At 45.5% G+C, this 26,509-nt stretch overlaps 1 protein-coding gene across 1 annotated transcript in view; it reads right to left on the bottom strand.

Moving 5' to 3' along the window:
* Nucleotides 1-26,509, bottom strand: part of DHX29 (DExH-box helicase 29) — a 980,951-nt gene that overhangs the window by 92,226 nt on the left and 862,216 nt on the right. The window contains exons 17-18 of the mRNA XM_078675085.1: nucleotides 13,999-14,083; nucleotides 3,293-3,381 (exon numbers count right to left, since the gene is read on the bottom strand). Coding sequence (XP_078531211.1) covers nucleotides 3,293-3,381; nucleotides 13,999-14,083 — 174 coding nt within the window. The remainder of the gene's footprint in view (nucleotides 1-3,292; nucleotides 3,382-13,998; nucleotides 14,084-26,509) is intronic.

A 26,509-nucleotide genomic window follows, 5' to 3' on the forward strand; every position in this document is an offset into this window, starting at 1 on the left:
CAGGCATCCTGGCGCTGGTACTATAAAGACATGAACGGAGGGACAGAGGTAAAAAACAGCCAACTCAAACCCTAGGGAACAGCCAAGTCTTCACGGATTTTCTGAACAGGAGAAGTTTATCCAGTTGCCTAATCTCCCAAGGTAGACTGTTCCAAAGTTTGGCCGCAGCCACCCCAAAAGATCTTCCCCTGCCCTGTCTTTTTTAAATTAGGGACTCTCACCAGGCGTGCTGACGAGGAGCGCAGTGCCCTGGCAGGGGTATACCATGCAAATTTAGCTTGCAGCATTCTGGGTCCAAGCCCATGGAGGGCCTTAAAAACAAGGCAGAGAGACTTAAATTGTATTCTCTGTCTAAGGGGGAGCCAATGGAGTTCAGCCAGGGCCGCGGATGCTGATGTTCTTCTAGGCCACCCCAAGGCCATTCTGGCCGCCGCTGATTGAATTCTTTGAAGCCTATCAAGCAAAAAACTGGGAGACTCGAGCAACAGTGCATTGCAATAGTCGAGTCTACTCAGAATTGTACATCTGGCCACCAGGGCCCGGGCAGAGGAAGGTAAAAGTGGCATAATTTTGCGAAGGGACCTAATCAAGGCGAAGCAGGACGATACCGTTTTTGCAACCTGAGCCTCCATAGACAACTTGTTGTCCAGCATAACACCTAGGTTACGCACTATTTTAACAGGAGAAACCCTAGTGGCAAATTCTGGGGGCCAGAGATTATCAGGGATAGTGTGTGAAATCTTATTCCCCGCATAGAAGAGCAATTCAGTTTTACCTGCGTTGAATTGCAGGGAGTTAACCTGTAGCCAGCCAGCAACGTCCCTCAAACACATATGGAAAACCTCAACCGATATTGAATCCTCCCCATCAAAGGAAAGGATCAGTTGAGTGTCGTCCGCATAATTAATCTTATTGATCTTATAGGACCTAATCAGGGAGATCAACGGTTTTAAATAAAGATTAAACAAAATAGGGCTAATAGCCGAGCCCTGAGGAACACCATGTGGTACTGGGAAAAATGCAGATTGAAAAGGGGGGAGGGACACAGCCTGCTGTCTGTCTTCAAGAAAGGAACGAAACCACCGCAGGGCACAGCCCCTCACCCCGGCCTCCTGCAATCTGCACAGGAGGATCTCATGGTTTACCGTATCAAATGCAACAGACAGGTCAAGCAAAATCAAAGCGGTTGCCTGACCCCTGTCTGCACGCAGCAAGAAAAGGCAAATTACATGACATAATGCGGCACATTTTGTGATAGCCCTAATACATTATTTTGACATTTTAACACCTGGTAATAGTGTCTGGGAATAGAGTTCGCTTTGTCAGTAACAATGTAACACCCAAATACAGCAATAAGAAACTTAAAAATGACCAGTCAAACTCTGCAAGCAGCATTCCGGTGCGCAAGAACCAGAGGCCATACTTTTTATAACTTTTGATCCGTTTGAGCTAAACACAAAATGTATTTTTGTTAAAATCTGCTGATTATGTAGCAGATGATGGATTATGTGGTAAATGCGCCAAATACAGGATCATGTGAAAATGGCCATGGCCCAAGAATCGCATATTTCCGGTGGTCCTGTGTATAGTGAACTATTAAACCCTGTCTTCTCATCCCAAAAGTTGATGCACAGCGCAACCATGTGGTAGACTGTTATTAGAGCCAGTGCTGAGAATAAAGTGATGGTGCAATCGCCGGAAACAACCTTGCTCAAATTAAGCACCGAATGGGAGAGCGCAAAATAAAACTGGAGTAAGTAATATCTTTATTAAACAAAAATAATCTCGAGTAGAGACCAAGCAAAGTAATCAAGCAAAACGGAAAAATTTATAAAAAAAGTGAAGATGAACTGATAATGGCAGTTGCAAAGTGTTTTACTTGTTATTCTAACTCCACAAGTAGGAATGGCCCAAAGATGGATAAACATTGTTTCCTCCTTTCCTGTCCAGGATATTCAAGTGCGCTTCACCCCAAGAATCACGTCCCTCACTTTGCTGTCACGTCTCTAACATTTTGCACTGAGTCAATTTAAAAAAAGAATTTCTGCTTGGCTAAAAGCTTATTAAAAAAGTCATTTATTCTAAAATAATGGCTAACTAAAAACATCAGAAGTGTACGGGAATCTATTTAAAAAAAGTTGACTACATTACTCATTAGTAGCATAGCATAAATTGAAGCTCTGTCCATCGGAACACACATAGAGCTCCTTTAAATATGGTTTACCATCTTAAACTGCAGTGTGGCTTAAAAAATCATTCAAGGATCTAGATCATGTAGATTTTCACTTATTCTGCAGTAAAGATCAGTGAACTGAACAACCTGTAAAACACATGGGGGCATATTTACAATAAAGTGGGGAAGTGCGTTGTTAAGCAAAGAAGGCTAACGGCATGCTTCGTCAGTTTAGAAACGCAGGACTGCACCGCATTTACTAGAATATGGTGCAGCCCTGCGTTTCACCATGCGTTAGCGCTAACTTTAGCTGCCTAGCAACAATGCAGGCACCCTTGAACCATAGTGCAAGGGTGCCTGTGTTGAGGGGAAGATTGTTTATGTGCAGAAAGTTCCCCTTCCTGCACATAAACAATCTTTAAATGCCGTTTTATAACTTCTACATAGAAGTTGCAAAACGGCATTTTTTAAAAATAATTATTGATGCGCAGGAAGGGGGACCTTCCTTCACATAAAAAAAATCATAGGCAATATGCTGCTTCTGTGTGTGCTGCACAAGGCAGCACACATGGAAACAGCAAAAACGAGGAGAAATAAAGCATTTCTCCTCGTTTCGCCTGTTTAAGACCAGGCTTTCCCTGGTCTTACTTTTGGCGCTGCCTCCTATTTACGCTGCCCTTGTAAATAGTAGGCAGCATCAAAATCAATGGCTGTTGCAGTGGAACGCCAAACAATGGGTGTTGCGGGGGAATGCCCACTGCAACACTGATTGTCCATGCCTTTCAAGCAAAGTACAGCGTTGAAAGGGTGCCTTATTTACAAGGCAGCGTTAAGCCATGTTAAGTGGCTTAACGCTGCCTTGTAAATATGGCGAGCCCCTATCACCATCACAACGGATGTTGTGGTGACGATGGAGACTTGTAATATACCCCGTAATTTGATCACAGTGCAGAAATGTGATTGCACTGTTACAACATATTTATTACACCTGATAGTCTTTAGCTCGAAATATTTCTTATGCCTGTAAGGGTGCACTGCACTTCAACGTAAACGATAATTGACCAAGTTTGTCAGCTGGCATGATCTAAGCATATTTGTTGCCTTTAGATACAAGCTGACCTGTTTTCTTTTGTCCTTCCGGTATCAATGACGAAGACAACATCAGGTATTGTAATTCCCGTTTCAGCAATATTGGTTGCCAAGACAATCTGGAAGTAGAGGAAATAATGATAGCTTATCAGGAGCACAAAGTACAACATCTTCACATGAATGTCAACGCATAAACAGACATAAACCATCTGCTGCTTCGCGTGCACACCTGTCCTTTAAATCAAACTCTTCGATTTATTTTGAATAGCATATGGGATCTAACTAAAATACACGGAAGTACCAAAATAAATTTGAAAAATGCAACCAACTGACATTAGGACATATTTATTCAAAACCATCTGAACACTCGAACAGCTTTCTTACTCCAAATTGTCTTCTAGTAATCCTACCTCGTATGTTTGTAAAGTATGTGGCCACAACGCTGAGACTGTTTAAGGATACTCATTTAGTTCTCACATAGTGATGCCACTGCAGTGGGGAGCAGACAAGACAACATTACCTGCACTTTAGATCAGATTACCTGCACTGTAGATCAGTACTTTGAAGGGGTTAACTGGAAGCAGTGGAGCCTACGTTTTGAAGATTAGGTGAAGATGGCTGGTCCGAATAATAAAACATAATAAAAGCAGCAGAGAAAATAAAGCAGGATTGGACTGACAAAGAATGAAAAATTAATATAAAAACTGCCTATGTCACGAGGACTGAATATAAACTGTGTAGGACTTTTGTGCCTACAAAGAGAACAACACTCTGCAGCATATTTAAAAGTCCCTATCGCCATCACAATATCACTTTTAGTGACGTTGTGGTGGCGATAGGGGCTTCACCATATTTACAAGGCAGAGTTCAGCCACTTAACAATATCACAGATATCCCAGCCTATCACCTGCTTCAGTTACTTTCAGAGCTAAAGGCAGACACAGATACAGGCATTAACTGTTTAAGTCTTTTAAGGCCAGAAAGGGCCTATGGGCAAACCTCTGCTACACCGCCACTAGATGGCCCACAATGTATGATTTCATCATGTGCCCATCTCAGCACTTAACATTAACATTTGCTACAATCACACACAGGCCTACACCACACAAACACTCAAAACACAAAGATGCACCGCCTACACAACCCACTAGCTACAACACATCTTTAAACTATCAACCATAAATTCCAGTTCATGGTCATTAATATACACTTTGCAGTACTCTAAACTCCAGACATCACAACCCCTCATTAGCTCTCACAAGATTGATGCACTCTTCATCCAGAAACATGACTTAGCACCAATACCTTGCACATCCAAAAGGTCCTTGTTCCCAAAGGCTACATCACCCAGTGAGCAGAACGCACACAAATAAGAAGGGCCCATCATTATGTCTTTGTCCTCCTGGTCATGCTCTCTGAGGAAAACAGGCAATACCAAACGCTATGGTGCTCCTCACATGCCATTTCCCACTATCCTCAACTCAGTCTGTCACCTTGTACCTCATCTATAGGCTTTTCGGACAGCACAAGGACTTGATTGATGAATTCTCAGACTTTCTCACCACCTCATCCATCCGACACGTCCACACCATCCTCCAGACAACACAATGTCAAAAAATACACAAGAGACAATATTATAAGCCTCATTGATACAGTCAAGGTGATACAGCATTTCACCCGACCAACACATCATTGACCTCGTCTTTTCAGCATCACCAACCATCCAAAGTACACCACCCACTACCATGGGCTGAACTAACCACCTGGCCATTCCCTTCCCCCTGCTAAGTGTCCAACCAGCACACTGTGAGGAATGCAAAAGAGAACAAAACACCTTCAGATGCTACTCAATTAACAGACATAAGCTAAAACTCATCTTTGGCCCTGCCAACTTCACGTACAACGTCAAAATCCTTCTAACATAAGTCAAATTTCTCTGAAACCTTCCTCACCCTGGAGCTCCAAAGTCCTTGCTGACAAGAAACGCTTCATCTGGACACAGCAAAGAAAATGCCCAATTACCTCAGGGTACTGAAGTCCATCCGCACAACACACATACAACTTAACACATCAGCCAAAGATAAGCATTATACCAACACCATAAAAAACATCTGACAGAAGAAGCTCAATACTATTCAAGACAACCAAGCACTGCATCCACATTCACCTGACACTATTATTCCACACTGCAGCAAAAGCGCAATGCCATCAACATATTCTTCAGTGAGAAAAATGTTGATAATGTCATTGACAACACCACGCCTGCTTCTCCGCTCAGTTCAACTTCTTCTTGTAATATGCTGTAATGGACATCCTTCAAAACCATGACAAATTTAACTCACACAAAACCACCCTCTTAGAAGATAAAGTTCATCGCTCTTCCTCAAAGCTTTCTCCGTAGAAGTTCTCAGCCTCACACACCATTCCTAGAAGATTCCTTGACAGACTTCAAACTCCTGAAGCAGCTTTGCCAAGAAGTAGTGTGCCACTCAGCCACTAAGTGATGACGGAGGCATACTGTATGCATCGCGTAGTCGGCCAAGAGTAGAAATAAAGGGACTATTGGCCCTTCGTGGTCAGTCCTAAGCATCTTGTCAATATTAGCCTATCCTTTACTACTATTGTACACCCAACAACATGTGCCTTGGAGTTATTGTCCCACTATAGCAGCCAGTGGCATAGTAAGGGTGGGCGGCCCACCCCAGGCGAGAGGAAGTCCCTAGTAAGTGGTACCCCTGGTACCTAGCGCAAGGAGGTTAAAGAGGGTCCCTTAGGGCTGCAGCACATAATGTGCCACTCTAAGGGATTCTCACCAAACACATACAGACTGCCACTGCAGGCTGGGTGTCTTGGTGCAGACAAAAGTGAAAACATGACATGGCACATATCCCTGTGTCTAAATAAATTCAAGAGCATCCCCATAAACATGGGGTATGTCCCCTGGGCACAGATTCGTATCTCTTATGTGAGATTTTATCCAGTTCAATAAAGTTTCATACACTTTTCTTTGATAGTTTCCGAGTTTGTTTTTATTTTAGTTTTTCATCCTAGAGAAATTGTACTTCATCTCCCATAATGCATCAGTTATGCATCATTTTACATATATCTTTCAAATATCCCAATGCATTTTGGCCTCATTAACCTTCATCTGGGGAATATCTGGAATAAATGAAAAGGGTGCTACTCAATATACAAGGACCACTGGGTCATGGAAAAACAATTCATACAACATATCCCTGTGTGCCATGCCTACAGACACTGCATAATATATAGGTAAGTCATGTTTACAGAAGGGCTTACAGCCCTATGGCAGGGCGCACAATACTACATGTGTGGACATACCTGCATGAGCCCCTGTGCTGGTCAGTTCAATTGCTGCCAGTATAAGTGATCAGGGAGGCCATTTTAAATACATGATTCAGAAAAGGGGGTGGTGATGAACAGAGTGCCTGAATTAAGCAGACCACTCTTACCCAGTCCAAAGATCAGGGCTTGATCCATCACCGTTTTTTAGCTCACTGCACCATCCCAGCTCAGAACTTGGCTATATGCAAATTAGTCTGTTCCTGTCCCAGTGCATGATGGGAACAGGGCAAACCAAACTACCAAGCCAATTCTTGTACTGGGAAGGAAACAAGCTTCCGGGGACCGGTTTCTGCCATTTCAGGCGTCGTCGGCCCGGCTTGCTTGAATCCTGATGGTGCAATGAGCAAGGGACTCACATCTGAGTATACCCTTCCACGCTTATGGTGGACAAAATGATTCAGAAAAGGGGGTGGTGATGAACAGAGTGCCTGAATTAAGCAGACCACTCTTACCCAGTCCAAAGATCAGGGCTTGATCCATCACCGTTTTTTAGCTCACCGCACCATCCCAGCTCAGAACTTGGCTATATGCAAATTAGTCTGTTCCTGTCCCAGTGCATGATGGGAACAGGGCAAACCAAACTACCAAGCCAATTCTTGTACTGGGAAGGAAACAAGCTTCCGGGGACCGGTTTCTGCCATTTCAGGCGTCGTCGGCCCGGCTTGCTTGAATCCTGATGGTGCAATGAGCAAGGGACTCACATCTGAGTATACCCTTCCACGCTTATGGTGGACAAAATGATTCAGAAAAGGGGGTGGTGATGAACAGAGTGCCTGAATTAAGCAAACCACTCTTACCCAGTCCAAAGATCAGGGCTTGATCCATCACCGTTTTTTAGCTCACTGCACCATCCCAGCTCAGAAATTGGCTATATGCAAATTAGTCTGTTCCTGTCCCAGTGCATGATGGGAACAGGGCAAACCAAACTACCAAGCCAATTCTTATACTGGGAAGGAAACAAGCGGCCGGGGACCGGTTTCTGCCATTTCAGGCGTCGTCGGCCCGGCTTGCTTGAATCCTGATGGTGCAATGAGCAAGGGACTCACATCTGAGTATACCCTTCCACGCTTATGGTGGACAAAATGATTCAGAAAAGGGGGTGGTGATGAACAGAGTGCCTGAATTAAGCAGACCACTCTTACCCAGTCCAAAGATCAGGGCTTGATCCATCACCGTTTTTTAGCTCACTGCACCATCCCAGCTCAGAACTTGGCTATATGCAAATTAGTCTGTTCCTGTCCCAGTGCATGATGGGAACAGGGCAAACCAAACTACCAAGCCAATTCTTGTACTGGGAAGGAAACAAGCTTCCGGGGACCGGTTTCTGCCATTTCAGGCGTCGTCGGCCCGGCTTGCTTGAATCCTGATGGTGCAATGAGCAAGGGACTCACATCTGAGTATACCCTTCCACGCTTATGGTGGACAAAATGATTCAGAAAAGGGGGTGGTGATGAACAGAGTGCCTGAATTAAGCAGACCACTCTTACCCAGTCCAAAGATCAGGGCTTGATCCATCACCGTTTTTTAGCTCACTGCACCATCCCAGCTCAGAACTTGGCTATATGCAAATTAGTCTGTTCCTGTCCCAGTGCATGATGGGAACAGGGCAAACCAAACTACCAAGCCAATTCTTGTACTGGGAAGGAAACAAGCTTCCGGGGACCGGTTTCTGCCATTTCAGGCGTCGTCGGCCCGGCTTGCTTGAATCCTGATGGTGCAATGAGCAAGGGACTCACATCTGAGTATACCCTTCCACGCTTATGGTGGACAAAATGATTCAGAAAAGGGGGTGGTGATGAACAGAGTGCCTGAATTAAGCAGACCACTCTTACCCAGTCCAAAGATCAGGGCTTGATCCATCACCGTTTTTTAGCTCACTGCACCATCCCAGCTCAGAACTTGGCTATATGCAAATTAGTCTGTTCCTGTCCCAGTGCATGATGGGAACAGGGCAAACCAAACTACCAAGCCAATTCTTGTACTGGGAAGGAAACAAGCTTCCGGGGACCGGTTTCTGCCATTTCAGGCGTCGTCGGCCCGGCTTGCTTGAATCCTGATGGTGCAATGAGCAAGGGACTGGGTAAGAGTGGTCTGCTTAATTCAGACACTCTGTTCATCACCACCCCCCTTTTCTGTATCGTTTTTGGCCACTATAGGTGTGGCAGGGTATACTCAGACATGAGTCCCTTGCTCACTGCTCCATTAGGATTCAAGCAAGCCGGGCCGACGAGGCTGAAATGCCAGAAACTGGTCCCCGGTAGCTTGTATCCTTTCTGGTGAAGAATTGGCTTGGTAGTTTGGTCTGCCCTGTTCCCATGATGCACTGGGCCAGGGACAGACTAATTTGCATATAGCCAGGTTCTGAGCTGGGATGGGGCAGTGAGCTAAATAATGGTGATGGATCAAGCCCTGATCTTTGGACTGGGTAAGAGTGGTCTGCTTAATTCAGACACTCTGTTCATCACCACCCCCCTTTTCTGTATCGTTTTTGGCCACTATAGGTGTGGCAGGGTATACTCAGACATGAGTCCCTTGCTCACTGCTCCATCAGGATTCAAGCAAGCCGGGCCGACGAGGCTGAAATGCCAGAAACCGGTCCCCGGTAGCTTGTATCCTTTCTGGTGAAGAATTGGCTTGGTAGTTTGGTCTGCCCTGTTCCCATGATGCACTGGGCCAGGGACAGACTAATTTGCATATAGCCAGGTTCTGAGCTGGGATGGGGCAGTGAGCTAAATAATGGTGATGGATCAAGCCCTGATCTTTGGACTGGGTAAGAGTGGTCTGCTTAATTCAGACACTCTGTTCATCACCACCCTCCTTTTCTGTATCGTTTTTGGCCACTATAGGTGTGGCAAGGTATACCCAGACATAAGTCCCTTGCTCACTGCTCCATCAGGATTCAAGCAAGCCGGGCCGACGAGGCTGAAATGCCAGAAACCGGTCCCCGGTAGCTTGTATCCTTTCTGGTGAAGAATTGGCTTGGTAGTTTGGTCTGCCCTGTTCCCATGATGCACTGGGCCAGGGACAGACTAATTTGCATATAGCCAGGTTCTGAGCTGGGATGGGGCAGTGAGCTAAATAATGGTGATGGATCAAGCCCTGATCTTTGGACTGGGTAAGAGTGGTCTGCTTAATTCAGACACTCTGTTCATCACCACCCCCCTTTTCTGTATCATTTTAAATACATGTACTGGACACTGGTGAAAACGAGTTCCTCAGCTACAAGATGGCTTCAGTGAGAACAGAGAGGTTTTGTATCAAACATCTCATATTAATAAGCCCACACTGATTCAAGTGATGGATTAATTAATACATGCACCCAGAGGGCCTTCTTAGAGGTGCCCCCTTAAAACCTAATGACTATTCGTGTGCTAGCTGACTAATTTTAACCAGCCTGTCACCACATACAGGTTTCTGACCTCCCAGGAGTGAGGGGCTTTGCTCTCAGGAAGTCAGGAACAAAAGCCTGCTCGGGCCCAGGTGGTTCACACCCACTCTCGCAGGATGACTTGTGAATTAGCATTCCAAGGAAGGTAGCTTCAAAGAGCCCACCACATTTGGTATGCAAATCTGGCTTCTCTCACTGGAGAGGATGCCGACCCCCTCTGTCCAGGGCCCCTTTGGCACCTGGACAGGTGGGAACATTAGTAGTCAGAGAAGCGTATTCACCCTCAGGCTAATTCCACCCCTAAGGTGGGCTACCTGAAGTGAAGACAAAATCTCAGCCTGCCATATTTGTGATGGCACACTTAGGGACCCTGGGACAGGGTTATGCCCACTTCTCCAAGGAAGTGGTCGGATAGGGGCCGTAGTGACCCCTGGGGTAGATAGCTCATTGGCTACTACCCTACACTCCCCTAAAATCCCAAAATCTAGTTTTTAGGGGAGATCCTGGCACCAGGAAATCAGGTCCTGTCGACCCAAAAGAAGCAGAAGTACTGAAGAGCCTGAAAAGCAAGAACTGTAGGAGAAACAACTGACTTGGCACCAAACCTGCCGGCCTTTTCGTCTATTCTTGACAATTGTGCCAAAGTCATCTCACCCTTATTATGCTGATCCTCCAAAGCGTGGGGGGACTGCCAGCACTTCTCCAAAGAATCAGGAACTCCTGTGCATCCTGCAGGTACCAAAGACCAAGCTGTGAGGACTCCGGACCACAAAGACCCGATGCCAGAAAGCTGCACCCAAGTTGCATAGCCCAAGCTGAAGTGGGCCAACTGTGCCAGCATGTTCCCCAGACCCATAGAACACCTTGGTATTGCCTACTGTGGACTTCCTGATGCCACTTGTAGCCACGGTGTGCAGGCCCCCTCAACTGCGAGAGTCTATGGTGATGATAACCAACAAATCGAAGTACCTTTGCTCCCATAGCCCCTGGCCCCTGGAGAAGAGGACCAAAGGTGTCCCGACCTCTCATGAGCATGGTGAGACTTGAGCCCTCCTTGTGGTTCAGATCAACTTGCCTCCCAGTTCAAGCCTGCAGCCTCTTTTCACGGAGACCAATCCCCATAAACTAACATTGGGCACTCAACGCTGTATTGCACCTCTGCACCCGGCTCCCCAGTGCCGCCCGGTGTGACCTCTTGATGCCACCTTGGACCTTGCCCCATACTCACCTTAAGTCCAGGAGAGTGGTCTCGTAAGTCGCTGTACTCTACCTGTATACCGTATTTGTTTTTCCTACAGTAAGTGAGGGTGCTGTAGTGGCACAAGTAGCTCCGAGGCACATGGTGCGTGCAGTGCAACAAAGGACAAGGTGGCTTGTTGTCTAAAATGTATCACTTACCTTGGCTGTCATAGCGCAGCGGGAAAAGTAAATGCACTTGGGGGCACATGTAGCAGATAACTTGCACTGTTTGCTTTATTTATAAAAATTAAACTAATATTAGCAATGATGGCTCTCGGAGCTGCCACCGGTGGCGGGGGCTCAGCACTTTGTGCACCCATTATATCACTAAAAAAGTTAAGAAACCTGTGGGTTGTAAATAGTTCTTGGTCCATTGCTCCAGGAAGTTCTCAGGTTGCCCCTCTTTGCTCTCTGGGAACTCAACAAAGATTAGGTTATTTCACCTCGGTCTTCCTTTCATGTCTTCTGGTATGTCTTCTAGGAGGAGAGTCGGTCTGATATGAATCTCACACCGTCTTTTAGGTTAGACACCTCCGGTGTCAGGTGTGGCACAGTCTTCTCTGTTTCTATGGACCTTTCCTTTACAGAGATCAGCCCGCATCAGGTTCACCTCCAGCACCATGGTGTCTATTTTATTCTCCGAGGAGATGTTACACTGTTCTGTCCCCACAAGGATTGGTCCCACATTAGCACTTCTGAGGTTGGTAAGTTGTGACAATTATCCATACTTTTTCCAGCCTTGTCGCCTCTGTTGCTACAGTCTGGTTGCTCTATACAGGTTTAATTGGATGCTCCAGGTGGTCTATCTAGCCCTATATTGCCAAGTGAATGCTAGAAATCTCCAAAAGAGCCTCATATTTATTGAAGTGGCTGTGCCAGTCTCATCTCTTGTGATCAGCACTTCCCGCCTCCAGGCGTGACTCTTATAATCATCACATCCCGTTGTCTCCTCGTAGTCAGTTACTTTGTCTCAGGTTCCACTGCGTTTGTGAGATCTTTCCCTAACATGCCCTTTCCAGGCCCTTCTACTTCTGCTCGTAATTCTTTGCCCTTCAGTTGGGGTCCACCTCACAGGAGACCTCTACCTGGTAGCTGTTCTCCGTCTGTATTTAGAAGCAGGGGGAAACATTTAGGGCCATCTTCTGTGTTCTGTTCCCTCTGCTGCCAGTACTGGATCTGTCAGGTCCAACCACTTGTTGGGCTTTGTGGTGACCCTCCTGATTCACAAAAAATAGGGGCCGCTCCCTCAGAAACAGAAGCCTTCTCTGCTCTCTCCTACAGTCACTGCCAGCGGCTTGTCCTCTGTCATACTCTGAGCTTCACGCTGTGTAAGGGTGCACCATCAGTCCAAGCTAAGCGTAGGCCCCCAGGTATTTAAGCAAATACAGTGACACAATCTCATCTACACGCCACACAGAGCTTAGAAGAGAACGTAATGTGTTTAACTCATCTGAGAAATCAGTGAGATACCCAATGACTGCCCTGATGATCAGGCAGACAGAATAATTGTTTGCAATATGACAACTGCTGTATTTAAACTCATGGGGTGACCCTTAAGATTCCTTGCAATTCAAAGAAGCAGTCAAATGACCATGGCACAAAAGACACACTCAGAAGAGGTCACAGATACACCTTACCATTACCTGCTGTGTACTATGGGGCTTATTTACAAGAAATTGACATCTGCATCGATGTAAATAGGCTGCAACCTGGTGCATTGTTTACGCCGTCGCTTTGTGCCGCAACGGTGGTGCAAAAGTGTCACAAGGAGCTTGTAAATAAGCCCCTATATTTCTGTAATTCATAAGGAAGTATAGTCTCCTGGAAGCAAGTCACCCGGTCAGACAAGGTCGGAGTGAGAGCCCCGCTGACCCACAGGAGGGCCCCAGACCATAGGCTTCACTAGAAGCCCCCGGGACCAGTGCTTAATCAGAAGCCTGCCCACAATGCATCAGTAACACTCAACACGAGGCCCTGGGCAAGTTACGGGTACCTACGAATGCTGAGTGGGTGAAGGGCGAACAGGGGTCCCAAAGAAAGCAAGCAGGTCCCATTACTAACTACCTGGCATGCTGACAGACTGACAAGGACCTCCTGGTATGGCGGGGGCATAGCAAGAAAAACAATAGCACTTACATGTAGGATATTATTAAAAACTATCTAATGGTCATTTATTAAGCACAATGATCACTACTCCCTAGGAGTTTCTTGGCGTTGCGTGAGCACTAAAATGTGTTTTTAATTCAACTATTTACTTAACAAGAGGAGGAAGCGGTATAGAATAGATGCCTTTGGGGAGGCCGGAAGGGGAGGAACCGCATAGGCGTGGAGTAAAGGTAGATACAATAGTTTTTTTTTTTAGGCTAGGTTAAGCAATTCTGATTCACGGTTTAGACAAACCTTGCTTTGCTAGCACTGTGAGGAGGACGGTTGGGGTGGAGGCCATGCTTGAAAAATAAAAGTGATCAACTAAAAATGTGTGCAGACCCCAATTACAAGTTGGTTACCTTGCCGTATGCATTTAACAAAGCGTCTACAAAATCTACCCGTGTTGTTGATTCTGGATCTAGGGCTAAACATGAGAAGTTAGCATTAAAGATAAAAAGACACTTCATGTTATGTTGCCTTCCCAATGTGACGAGCAAGTGCACGAATAAATACATGTAATAAAATGATAGAGGGAGAAAGGGGTTTAGTACACAATTTGGGTACCAAGAAAATCAGAATGATGCTTATACTGTACCTTTCGCACTCCGGGAGGGGGCAGTGTAAAGGCATCTGCCTGGTCTTGTGTTGAAAGGATGGAATGCAGCGCAATTAATTTGTACCTGAAATTTTTGAGAAATCAAATAATAAAATCGTTTTCCACTGATCAGAAAAACATATACATTCATAGCGACGAATGAAACAATAAGCTGCAGTTTCGCTCATTAAAAGGATTTTGCAGCCTAAGTTACAACAACATAAGACCTACGTCACAAGGCTACTCATTGCAGAACTTTAAAAGACAGAATAGTAAAACAAACATACCCCCTTTCATCTATGTTCTTTAATGTTGTATTTTCCAGTACTTGGAATTGTGGGAGAGAAAGTAATGATGTAGCTTCAATTACTATAACATGGCTATTGAAGGCAAACAATATATATTTCAAAAAAAGGACTAACGACCGTGCAAGTCAAATCCTCATGGAGCTACTAACGATATGGATTGGTTAGGCCTGACTTAGTTGATTAAGGAACCTATCTACTCCGCAAGATCACACCTGTGATCCTTGGAATGGGTTGAACTCCAAATAACACACTATTAACCTTTATCCTTGGCAGAGCTGTTCCTGGTTAGCTCCCACATAAAGACCTAGGTCTGAACTTAACCCAAGAGGCCAGCTAAACCCAACGATGGGAACGTCAGGCCTGTTCAGTCACTGATGGATTAATGTGCTCAGCAGCGTTGGATTAGTAACGCGGGCACTCGGGCAATGCCTGAGGGGCCGGTATCCGAATTCCAGCTGTGGGCTGCTTTTTTGAGCAGCCTGGGGGCCGATTTGGGAGGTTTCTGCCTTGTTCGATGCCGCCAGCGGCCCAGTGGGAGCCTGAGTGGCCTTTCTGGAGTCAGATGGGTGTCCATTACCTCCCCTTTATCAACGGGCAGAAGTGTCACTCCCTTTCTCTCGCTGGGCCGGGCCATTAACATATGCATATTGAGCGAGGGCAGGGGGCCTGAGCAAAAGTGGCTTCACTTCTTTTCAGGGGTGTTTCACCAGTGTAAACAAATCTGTGCATTTTTTTAACCCCCTCCCCCTTTTTTTAAAATATAATTTCACCGAAGCATTGTTTTGGCAAAAGGCAATATGCAAATGTGGCCACTTTTTTTTTAGTGTGCCCGGACCGATTTTTTATCCTAATCCAACCCTGGTGCCTAATAAGTCACTCATACGTGCACTCAAGCATCCGTTGATTACTCACAACCTCATTCTGGCATTCACCCACTTACGCAACCACAAAGTTAACAACATATGCAAGATACAGACGAGCAAAGCCCATTGGGCTAAAAGGGTTTAACTTTAGGCTCCCCCCCCACCCCCCCCGGACTGATGCTGCGGCCAGATTGCTGAATAAGACCCTTGGGTCTTCACTATCAGTAAGGCCGTTTAAAGTCATACGTGTCCCCATTCACAAAGGGCACACACTTCTTCATTTTCATTTAATTGCCGCCGCTTTGTTCCATTTCTAATCAAACCTTCTCTCTTGTCAAAGTTGAGTGATTGTCTGGGGTTGGGTGTAAATGCTGCCATTTTCACAGCTCATCCCTGTCTACAAACACCCAAAAAGAACAGCAGGAGAATTTACTTTTCAAAACAAATGTAAATAAAGGCAGGTATAAAATTAAGCATAAATCTTAGCACAGGTTTGTTTTATTTGGCCAGTCTTTTGGACTTGCAAACGAAATGTAAAGTAAACAAAGAGTTGTATTGGGACATCGGATTAAAATGTTTCTTGCTGCCTTTTTAGGTCTCAACTATTATATCCCGCAGGGATAGATAGGCAAGATTATAGTAGGCAGTTCAAAAACTTGTGGATCGCGTACAGTTCATGTGAGCTATGCGCGTGCATGCCATCGCCAGCCACGTCACACCACCATTTGTCTGTGCCTCGCATCAGACTTCAAAGGCTATCGCTCCCCCGCCCCCCCGCGTCCACATCGCGCACCATTTGTCTGTGCCTCTGCATCAGACTTCAAAGGCTGCCACTCCCCGGCCAAGACCCCCCGCCACAGCAATGCCGAGAGCTTGTTTTCTGCTGTCCCTTTGTCCCCCACCTCTCACGTTCTTCTCTTCCTTGTTTGCTTTCTGCATCCTCTCTTTGAAGCTCAGCTGAGGGTCGGGGTTGATACTTATTTTTGCTTACTCTTCATGGTTTTCACTCTTCATAAACACACATTCACTGCACACGAGTAACAAGGAGCAACCGAGCCTAACAGCAGTGTTTGAAAATGTTTCTGCCCTGGTACCAGCAGGCAGGGTCTACCCCCCCCCCCTCCACAGAAGCTACAGAAATCAGTAGTGCGAACCCGTCCCTTCGGACTGAGGAGGTTTTTATTTTCATGACCTCTGTTCTTTACACAGTTTGTTAGCTTAACGATGTAGCTGTTCCTTACCATTTCCACTACACCTTTTCTCACCAAGATTATTTATTTGTATACACCGCATCTCAGCTCTCTCAAAGGAGTGGACATGAGCCCTAGCTCTCCAGTGAGAGAGCAGTAAAGATAACAAAAAGAGAGAGGGGTCTGTATGCGTGTTTGTGTAAGCGTAGCTGCCTATAAGTCTGTTGTAGTATGCATACCTGCACGTATGTATGTGCTCCTCTGTGTTTATTTATAGCTGCATTTCACAGTATTTTGAACGTTCGGGGCTTATTAAATGCATTTATCAGTGAGGCACTAGCTGGCGTTCTTAAGGTGACAGTTAATGCCCCGGTAACGAGCTACATTGGTGAAACGTTAACCGTCGTACTCCGTACCTCGTGTATTTTAACTTATATCAGCAAATAATTTTATGTTGGACTCACGCTGCTCATTTAATCACATGTGATCAGTGAGGCACTTACAGCCGCTTTTAAGGAAGCAGTCTTGGTACGGGGCAAAATAAGTCCCCCTAACTGACCAGCACAAAGCCCCTATGTGTTTTTGGCTGTTTTCAATATTAAAGATAAACTACCCCAGCTGTCTAAATTGGTGGAATGCTGGCAGTCGTAGCCCTGCATACACCCCTTTCACCCTCTGCTGTTAAACTACCCAACGTTGGAAATTTTAATTTACAGCTGCATATAAACTGTATTTCTAACTTACGCAGTATATAAAATCTTTTAGCGGCTGGCCACATTTGCTCGATTTTGGACGTTTACCTCACGCACAATGTTATTCGCCATTACTAAAACAAGGTTTGATACATTTTTTCCACCCTTTAACTTGCAACTGCACAGACATGCTTTGCTTTAAGGTATTTTAGAGTTACGATATAGTAGGTGAATGTTCTGGCTTGCATTTAATTTACATTGTCTGACCATCACCTTATCTCACTGTGATATTTACTGTATGTTGCCTGTTATACTCACTGGTGCGGCAAACGATTAATTTTGCCTGACAATTATTTTCGCAGAAATAACATCTCTCTGCATTACAAAAAAATATCACCTGGTACATGCGGCAAGCGACATTGTGCGGTCGTGGAATAGTTAAGGCACATTTTTTGTAAAAGAACTACTGATCGTGAGGTTGATCTGTCTGTAAGCGAGCTGAAAATCAGTGAAATACCATGTCACCTACAGGTATTCCCAGTAGTCCAGATTGATTTACTCATTTCCAATTATCACATTTTTGCTGCACATGTTCTATTGAGTTGTGCATGTTTTCTCGTGGAAAATAAACGGAATTGCGTACACTTTCTATCTGCATTTCCATTTTCTATAAAATAATCAATTGAACTCTATTGAAGATGCACACAACTCTATTTTTTCAGAAGTATCTATCGAACTTTAGAACAGAATTCTATTTCTTTTTTGTGGCAGAGTCAAATAAACGTTCTAGAAGATATCCAGATTTTATTTATGTTTGAAGTACTTGTGGGATTTTTAGCAAGTGTACGCAATTCTTCCACTCGTTTCCTGATTTCTAAAGGCTGATATAAAGCACCCTTGGTGTACACATTTGGAAGGCATTCTAGAGACTCTAGTGGAATCTTTTCATTGGGAGATCTCTGCCTTCCTTCTATGTTTATGCGGATTATCAATGTTTTGAACATATTTCCCGGTTAAAAAATTAAAGGAATAAAACTTAAAACAGTGTTTTGATGCATTAAAAAGGTGAGGGGTGATCGTGGTGATATGTGTCGGGCCCTTACTTTACTCCCTGCCATCTCCTACAGACCCTTCCTGAGGCGAGTTTGGTTTCTTTCACTACGGGAAAGGGCAGACCGAGTTTTTCTAAACATTTGATATTTGTATTGAAACACTATTGGCGCCCTTTCGCTGCGATATGATCCAGCATCAGTTGGGGCTGGACCAGCAACCACGGGATGCAGTGAAAAACCATAGAAAGCTGCCTGACGTGGATGCTTTCATGTCTATGGGGTCTTCAACCTTTGCAACCTTCAAAAGAGCAAGAAGTGAGGATCGCACTTTCTCATAGGCAGATGCATGATTTGCTAACACAGAAAAATAATGCTGCTGGCTATTCATGGACCATTTCGAGAGTTTTCCTTCAGAACAGCCTGTAAAACATGCAGGTTTATATCATTTTGCGTGTCTGTTTTGTAAAATCAATTGTTTAGCCCCTGTTTTAATACAAAATTGCTGGATTGGGTCGGACTTGTTCACTAGCTTGTTTTAATAAGAGACTGGTATTAAACAGTTTTTAATATACCTCCATTTTTGTGTCTGTGTGTTGGCTTTTGTTTATGTATATGCGGGTGCCTGTGTATGTATTTTTGTTTATGTGCGTGAGTGTACACAGGTTATTAGTTTGCTGCTGTTCTGTGTGCGGGCGTGTGTGTGTGTGGGCGTGTGTGTGTGTGTGTGTGTGTGTGTGTGGGGGGGTGTGTGCGTGTGTGTGTGGGCGTGCGTGTGTGTGTGTGTGTGTGTGTGTGTTTGTGTTGTTCTTCTGTGTCCATGCTGTACATAAACTCTAGGGGGCAGATTTATGTTAACTGGCGCATCCCCAGGGATGCGCCAGTTAATGTGCGCCACAGTGCGCCACAGCTCCGCCACCCATGGTGCGCCGCATTTATAATGCGGCGCACCATGGGGCCAAAACGGCACAGATGCGTGACGCATCTGTGCCGTAAAGGTGGCGCATTGCTGGAGTTGCGTCGCAAGCGCGACGCAGCTCCAGCAAGGCTCGGGGGTGCCCCATCTTAACAATGCTGCGTCAAGACCTACGCCTGCTTCAAGCAGGCGCAGGCTTTTGACGCAGCATTGGCCTGAAAGTGACTGAGTGAAATCTTATAGATTTCACTCAGCCACTTTTGCGAGGCGCACCTGCCCCGGAACGCCCACCCTGCGCCGGAACGCCCACAAGCGGCGCAGGGCTTTACAACGTGACGCATCTGCCTAGATGCGTCACGTTGTAAATCGTTCGTAGGGATGCGCCACGTTTACGCCGCCTTGCGTGACGCAACAGCGGCGTAAACGTGGCGCAAGGGCCTCATAAATCTGCCCCGAGACCTTTTGGCTTTATCAGTGCAAGCTTACTTGGTCACTTCCTTTCCCTCAAACCAGAACTAACTCCTGTAGAAATGGCCATGTATGCACCTGGTTTTCAGAGACCTGCTGGTGACATTCCCGCAGGGCTGGTACTTTCTGTTAACCTTCCCAAGCTGATTACAAAGTTCACTTATGCAGTCTATGAGTTCTTTGAACTAAATAAAACAAGCATTTGCAATGCAAAATGTCTCGCATTTGTGAGAGTTTGAGATACTGGTGTTGAATTATTTAGCAATGCCAATAGCTCAAACTTTAATAATGCGAGACCTATTGCATTGAAAATGCTTGTTTTTCTATTCAGAGCTTACACTCCACTTCTGCCGTTACTTAGTGCTGGAACCTTCAGGTGTCACTATTGTACTGTGGAATAGTTCTCAATTTACCCAAGTCAGAGTGATAAAAGACTGTCTTGCCAGGATTCAAACCTGTGACCTACAGCTCACAGCATGTTTCAGCAGCAAGCGTTTTACTAACAGTTGCAGCGCGTTACCACAGGAACCTATGTGTAAACAAAGGGGAGAGGATGCGAACAAAGGTGAGAGGATGCGGTCTGTCGGCCAGACTGCCGACTTTGGTGCTGGAAGCCAAGGTTTGAGCCTCGGGGTCACGTCCACATCCTATGATTCTGGGCAAATCACTTAATCTCCCCGTGCCTACAAAAAATAATGAATGTGTCCTTGTGTAATGTAGCCGGTGCTCATGCAAAGTGCTCCAATACCTTCGGGTCGAGTACGCGTTATATAAATCTGCAAACAAAAATACTGCAGGGCACAGTTTAAAACCCAGCAGGGGCATCTCAGCCTTTCATCCTTTTGGCATTGACAAATGAGTACCACTGAGATGACGTGGTATTTGGTAAACTACAGTGTTAAACAGATGTCTTAATTTCTCCTCAACAATGCAAATATGATGAGCTGTCGAGTTTTTGGGTTCATTCAAAGCAAGTTAACAGTTTAACCATAATGAATGTTATTGAAACACACCTTGACTGATACACTGCGGTCTTACTGCACCATCAGCAGTGGGGCAGAAAAGAATGCCATGCTGCACATGGGAAGAGAACATTTGGCCCTGTTCTTGTGGTACTGGAGGAAGCATCACAGACAAAAATGCATGTTTCGTGTGTATCGCTGATAATCTTTGTACCCAGGGCACACGTACTAAAAAAAGAGGTGGGGGGGACTAACCTAATTAATCAGTATGCAAGTGGCATCATGGCACGTGGCATCATGACGCATGACATCATGGCATGTGACATCGCTGCGCATGAGATGCGTTACATCACAAGAAGTGACATCAGCCAGATTTTAAGCCCTCACATATATGTTTAGCAGGTCTATAATGAGTACATTTGAGCACATTTCGAGTATACTGTCAAACCCTCCACATTTAGGCAGAAGATTCACACTTTCATAAGCTTCACATAAGCCTTTTGTCAGCGTAAAGCTTCCTCTACCCCTGGTGCTTCAATAGAAAAAATTGTGATATTTAAATTATTACAACGCCTCCTCAGGGATAGTAAGTGCTATATGAATGCCGTTTATTTGGTGTAGACACTGGGAAAGATCAACACACCTGAAATTCTTACAGTGCAGGCTTATCTCCTATACAGAGCCTGAACAAAGCTGCCTCTCTGAAGTATGTGTGACAGTGCTAACAAGGTGTGAGCCTTTGTTTCCCCTCTGCTGCATTTGCATGTAGGTGTGAGGCTCCTGACTGCTGTCAGCCAGGTGACTTGAACAAAAGGAGGCCTGATGACCCCTCTGATTCGGCCTTTGTGATGGGCCCCGCAGGAGTCAGAAATAAGAGGGCCCCCTCCCGTCCCTGCCTGCACGTTGTTGCGGATCGAAAGCAGACAACAACGTGCAGGCCCTGCTGAAAGTGTCCCGGTGTTTATACACCAGGACGGATTCAGCATCTTTTTTTCAGTGGGGCCCAATTTCTTGGCAAGGTGGTCCACCCTGTGATAAAGGTGGGTGTACCCCTGACTCGTGTCCTGTTTGTACCGTTTCTGTACCCGTTGTATCATTATGTCCCACTGGAAGCTTCAAATTATGTCAGCGATAGTGGCCGTGTTGAGTTATGTGGTACACCATAAGTTGCTATCCTGTTTAAAGATTTTTTAGCATTGTAAATATACATGCAATATTTCATTCTTTTCTGTACGAATATGGCATTTGATTATATGGTCACTTGCAGAGCTTTAAGTGGGATGAAAAAACTGGCGGGTCTCCCAAAGGGGCATGGTCAATGTAATTAAGGGAGTGGCTTAAAAACACCAAAGCTTTAAATATGTGCTTAGTTATTAGCATAGTGTGCCACCCAACTTGCTGTTTCTTCTGTCATTGCATCCAGATATATGATACAACAAGTAACATCATACCTACAAGAAGTCAGGACAATTAGCTTTGTCAATGGTTATTAGTTGCATAAGATAAATAAGCAGCAACTATAGATTGAAAATAATATTGAAAAAGCTCCCACTTAAAGCCCTGGTGACACCACGACAATGTTGCTTCTCCTGAGTTTCAAAAAGAGAAGGGAAATCCAGGGAGAAAATTACTCTCTTTAAAGGATTTCCCTTCCCCTACAACGCTCACCTGGCATGAAGTCATGCCCTAACTTCTCCACAGGTGAGAAGTGAGCAGGCGCACATCGATGTGCCTGCTGCTGTCACTGCAGTCCAAGAAAAACAGACCGCCTGTGGCAGGGCACAAAACAGAGCCCGATAGAGACCCGTTCCGAGGCCCCCTTTAAAAAACCCGGCTTACAGAGAGCCTTGGTCACTTGGAACATGTTTAGTTGATTCCTGTAGATGTAATGTAGTGCATGTATAAAACGAATATATGTATGCGTCTCTAAATGTACATTAATTGGCCAAAATTGTGATTCCGTGCTACAGTTGTACATTTATGACTTCAAATGTACTTTGCTGATACAAATGTACATTGGTTAGACTGAATCTCAATTAGCATGTCTGGGAGTGGGGCTGGCAGAGAGACCACATGACTGCGTTCCCTAGTCTCCCAAGATGTTCCCACTTTGGGACCAAATCAGATAAATGCTGCCCTGAGATCACTCAATAGAGGTTGAATCTGAGTCGAAGTGCAGGAACAAAGGGTAGCATGAAGAAACAATTCATTACAAAAGTATTCTGCCAACCAGGGCCTGAACTTTGGAGGAGCAGCACATTAGTGGGGTTGAGCAACTGCGACTCTGAACCAGGGGAGGCTCAGGAAGCTTCTTGACCCAATGACAGACCTGAGTGGGAGTAGTTGGTTCCAGACCCGCGCACCACAGAGTCCCTTCAGCCTGACTGAGTTCCTGCATTCCATCCACCGGGATGGCAAGGGAAATTTCTACATGACACACCCACATGGAGATTTTAGCAATACTATCTGAGACAAGCTAAGAGATGGAGTGACCAGGACTTCTTGACTGCAAAAATATTGGGGGATGGGGGAGTGTGCGGGTGTCATCTGAGCATTTAGGGCCACTTCTATAACTGCTGTCATTTCTAGCAACAACACAATTTGCAACCCAAGGACCAAATAGCTACAACTATTTGGGACAAATATGATTTCTATCAGCAGAAATCCTCATTGCCAAAGGCCTCACATGAAATGGCAGAGGATGCAGGCAGCACAAGGACTCGCACTATGAGCATTTTGAAATGCTTGAGCGAGTCGGTGTAGACAAGAGGCGGTGAAAAGGTCCATCGCTTAGAGGACCTGGCCTCAAGTATTGCAGGCACGAAACCAGAGTTGGTACCCTTGAAAAGAGAGTGACTGCAATGGAGTGTTTTGGACACGTACCATTAAGAAACTAATGTAAATTTCAGAGAATGTCGTGTGGTCATAACACCTGAAGTATGAGACTGAGAGCCTAGAGAATAGACAGCGAGGTAATAGGAGCAGAGTGTAGGGCTTTCTACCCCTGAAAGAAGGTGAAGATATGGCAGTCACTCTGCAGACTAGGGATCCTGAGCTAGTGGAACATAAAGCTACTAAACTTCCTGTGAAAGCTCCAAAGCAGGAGTTGATATGGCCGGAGTCATTATTGTAAAAACAGGTTCTGCTTCACAGAGGGATGGAGACCCATGCTGTGGTGAAGTGTGCTGAACTTAAGTTTTCAGACAAAACGATCTGAGCAGAATGACCAAGTGAAGGCAGGAGGAGATTCAGATTGTCAAGAAAGAACTAATGCATTTGAACTTTTCTGCTTCCTTGTGGTATTCTGCTCTGCTATATACTGAGAAGGGTGAGTGTGGTTAGGAAGGTACTTGCTGACTGCACTTGCATACAGCCATGGAGCCCAAGCAGGTTAGCAGGAGTGACCAAGACAACAGAAAGGACATCACCTGATTGCACCAGTTATTCTGACAACGAGGCTGGCCGTTATTTTCTGCCCCTATATAACGAAAGAAAGGGGGGTTCACTGACTTATTTTAAGTCATTACATAATTGTTGATTTCTTCTGTCCCGTATTTTTTCTACACGTCCGTTTGCTTCTGATAGAGAATGATTTGAATTTGTTCTATAGCATTACATAGATGTTGGGTTTAGAACGGATTGTACTTGAACTGTGGCAGATTAAGTTTATGCAACTGTGAATGTATTTTATATTGCGCAGAAAAATATTTAAACTATATTAGTTTATCTGAATGTACATTCTTTAGAGTAAATGTACATTTGATTAAGCTCTGTCCAGATGTTCAACATGGATAAATGGATGCCGACATGTTTATCGGATGGTAACCAGACCTGCACTGGTGGTAGCTTTGAGGAATCCCATTCGTCATTTTTTCTGTTTGTTCACTGAACATGAATTTGTTCTTTCAATTCACACTCACACTATAAATAAGTCTACAATATATTTAAATTGTATTTCTTAAACTGATAAGGCAGTATTTGCTATTTTTACTGTACTTGTGGGCTGAAAAGTTTACATATGATCATGTTAAATGTGAAGACATTTAATTTAAAAAAGTGTGGTTAAAAGGGGCCACCAGTGTACAAATACGTTTCTCTGTATCCAGTCATGCATTACTAAATCTCAAACTCGAGTTATACTAGTGCTGAAAGACTTTCCTAAAAAACATTCTTTAGAACAGCGAGTACCTGGGCAGTGTTCAATAAACTTCACATATGTAAGCATGTGTGAGGAATATGTTTAAAATTTGGTGAGCTTCAGTAAAACATTTCAACATTTATAGCAATTAAGCAACTTTAATATCTATCAATGGTCTGAAAACCAACAACGAATACAAGATGAAGGAATCTGAGCCTAATTACTATGCAACTTTTCTTAATTAATATGCCCAGTCCATTACTAAATCCCTAGTACAAAAAGTTATGCCAAAATTTATGAAGAGAGACAGGCGAAAGGCAATAGTGGTATCACCATAATCTACAAAGACTCCCTCATCTGCAAATACTCACCTACTCCACTCTCGAGTGCCTCTAAGGCTTATGTGTTTTATCAACATCCTCCACAGTCGACCTACAGGTAATTTATGACCCACCAAAGCTCAAATCAGAGTTCACTGATCAGGTCACAGATCCCTAAGTCTAAAAGACCAAAATAGTATTTTTATTGGTGATTACAACAGTGCGAGCAGCAATCCTAAATGAGAAATATTAACCGCTCTAGAGAACCTAGTAAACCTCCACAATACTCTCAGCATTCATCTCACCTCAAGTAAAAACAAAGGAATGACTCTAGACGTGGCACTAGAGCCTGAGACATAGTGGCATGCTCACCCACCTTGAGATCAGCTGCTCAGATCATTTTCCGTTCTCATGTCCTATTCCAATCTGTACCACATTATCTTGCTCTGTACCGCAAGTTGTCTTGCCCTGTAAGTATCTGACACATTTGCCTCTTGTTCAGCGTCGATCAGGTTGGTGTATACATTCAGCCAAACCATCTAGCTAGGATCCCTGAGTTTAACAAAAATATACCGAAGATTAAGGAGAGAAATCACCGTACTCCAAGATTAAAGAAAGAATTCCAAAGGCCACCATGCCAAAAACGTGTCAACTGAACAGGACCTACAAACCAACACCCAAGAGGGCACAAAGATATATCTATCTATCTATATATGCGACCTCTGACCCTGCCTTCAGGTTAGGTCGCCCCCACGCCGCTGCCGCCTGCTCACCCCGGTCTCCTGCTGCCTCCTTGCCGCACTTTTCCCGCCGCTGCCTCCCTGCGGCCCTGCCCCCCTGACCCACCCGACTCCCCATTCGCCGCCCCGCTCCTGCCACCCAGCTGCTCCTCCCTCCCGTCAGCACTCTTATGCAGACCCGAAGCGACCGCACAGCGGACGCGCGCCGCTGGCGCGCCAAAGGCAAGCCCGTCTGCGCCCGTCCGTGCCTGGACCGCGCTCTGCGCCAGGACCCCTGGCCCCCGACGATGCCAGCCCACACGACGGACCTACGACGCCGCCATCCTCCACGCACTCAACGCCGGCCGGAACCCCGCCTGCTACCGAGCCATCCCGAAACGCACCCATGGACCCTTCAGCTGCCAAGCCTGCAAATTCACCTGCCTCCGAACCTGCACCGCTCCCGCCAAGCCAGGCACCAGCAACACTCTCCTCAAGTGCATCCTGCTCAACACCCGCTCCGTCCACAGACACGCCTTCGAACTCTGGAACCTCCTCAACACAACATCACCAAACGTCGCCTTCCTCACAGAAACCTGGATGAACGCCTCCTCAGCCCCCGACATCACCATAGCCATCCCGGATGGCTACAAGATCACTCGGAGGGACCGCGTCAACCAAACCGGAGGAGGCATCGCCATCGTCCACAGAAACACCATCTGAATCACGACCAACTCGGACGACACCCTCACCGCCGCCGAGCACCTCCACTTTCAGATACACACCGACCCCAAGACCACCCTCAGAGGCACTCTCATCTACAGACCCCCGGGACCACGCACACAATTCAGCGAAGCCATCGCAGACTTCATCAGCCTGCACGCCC

The sequence above is a fragment of the Lissotriton helveticus genome, chromosome 2_1, assembly GCF_964261635.1.
Source record: "Lissotriton helveticus chromosome 2_1, aLisHel1.1, whole genome shotgun sequence".
NCBI lineage: Eukaryota > Metazoa > Chordata > Amphibia > Caudata > Salamandridae > Lissotriton > Lissotriton helveticus.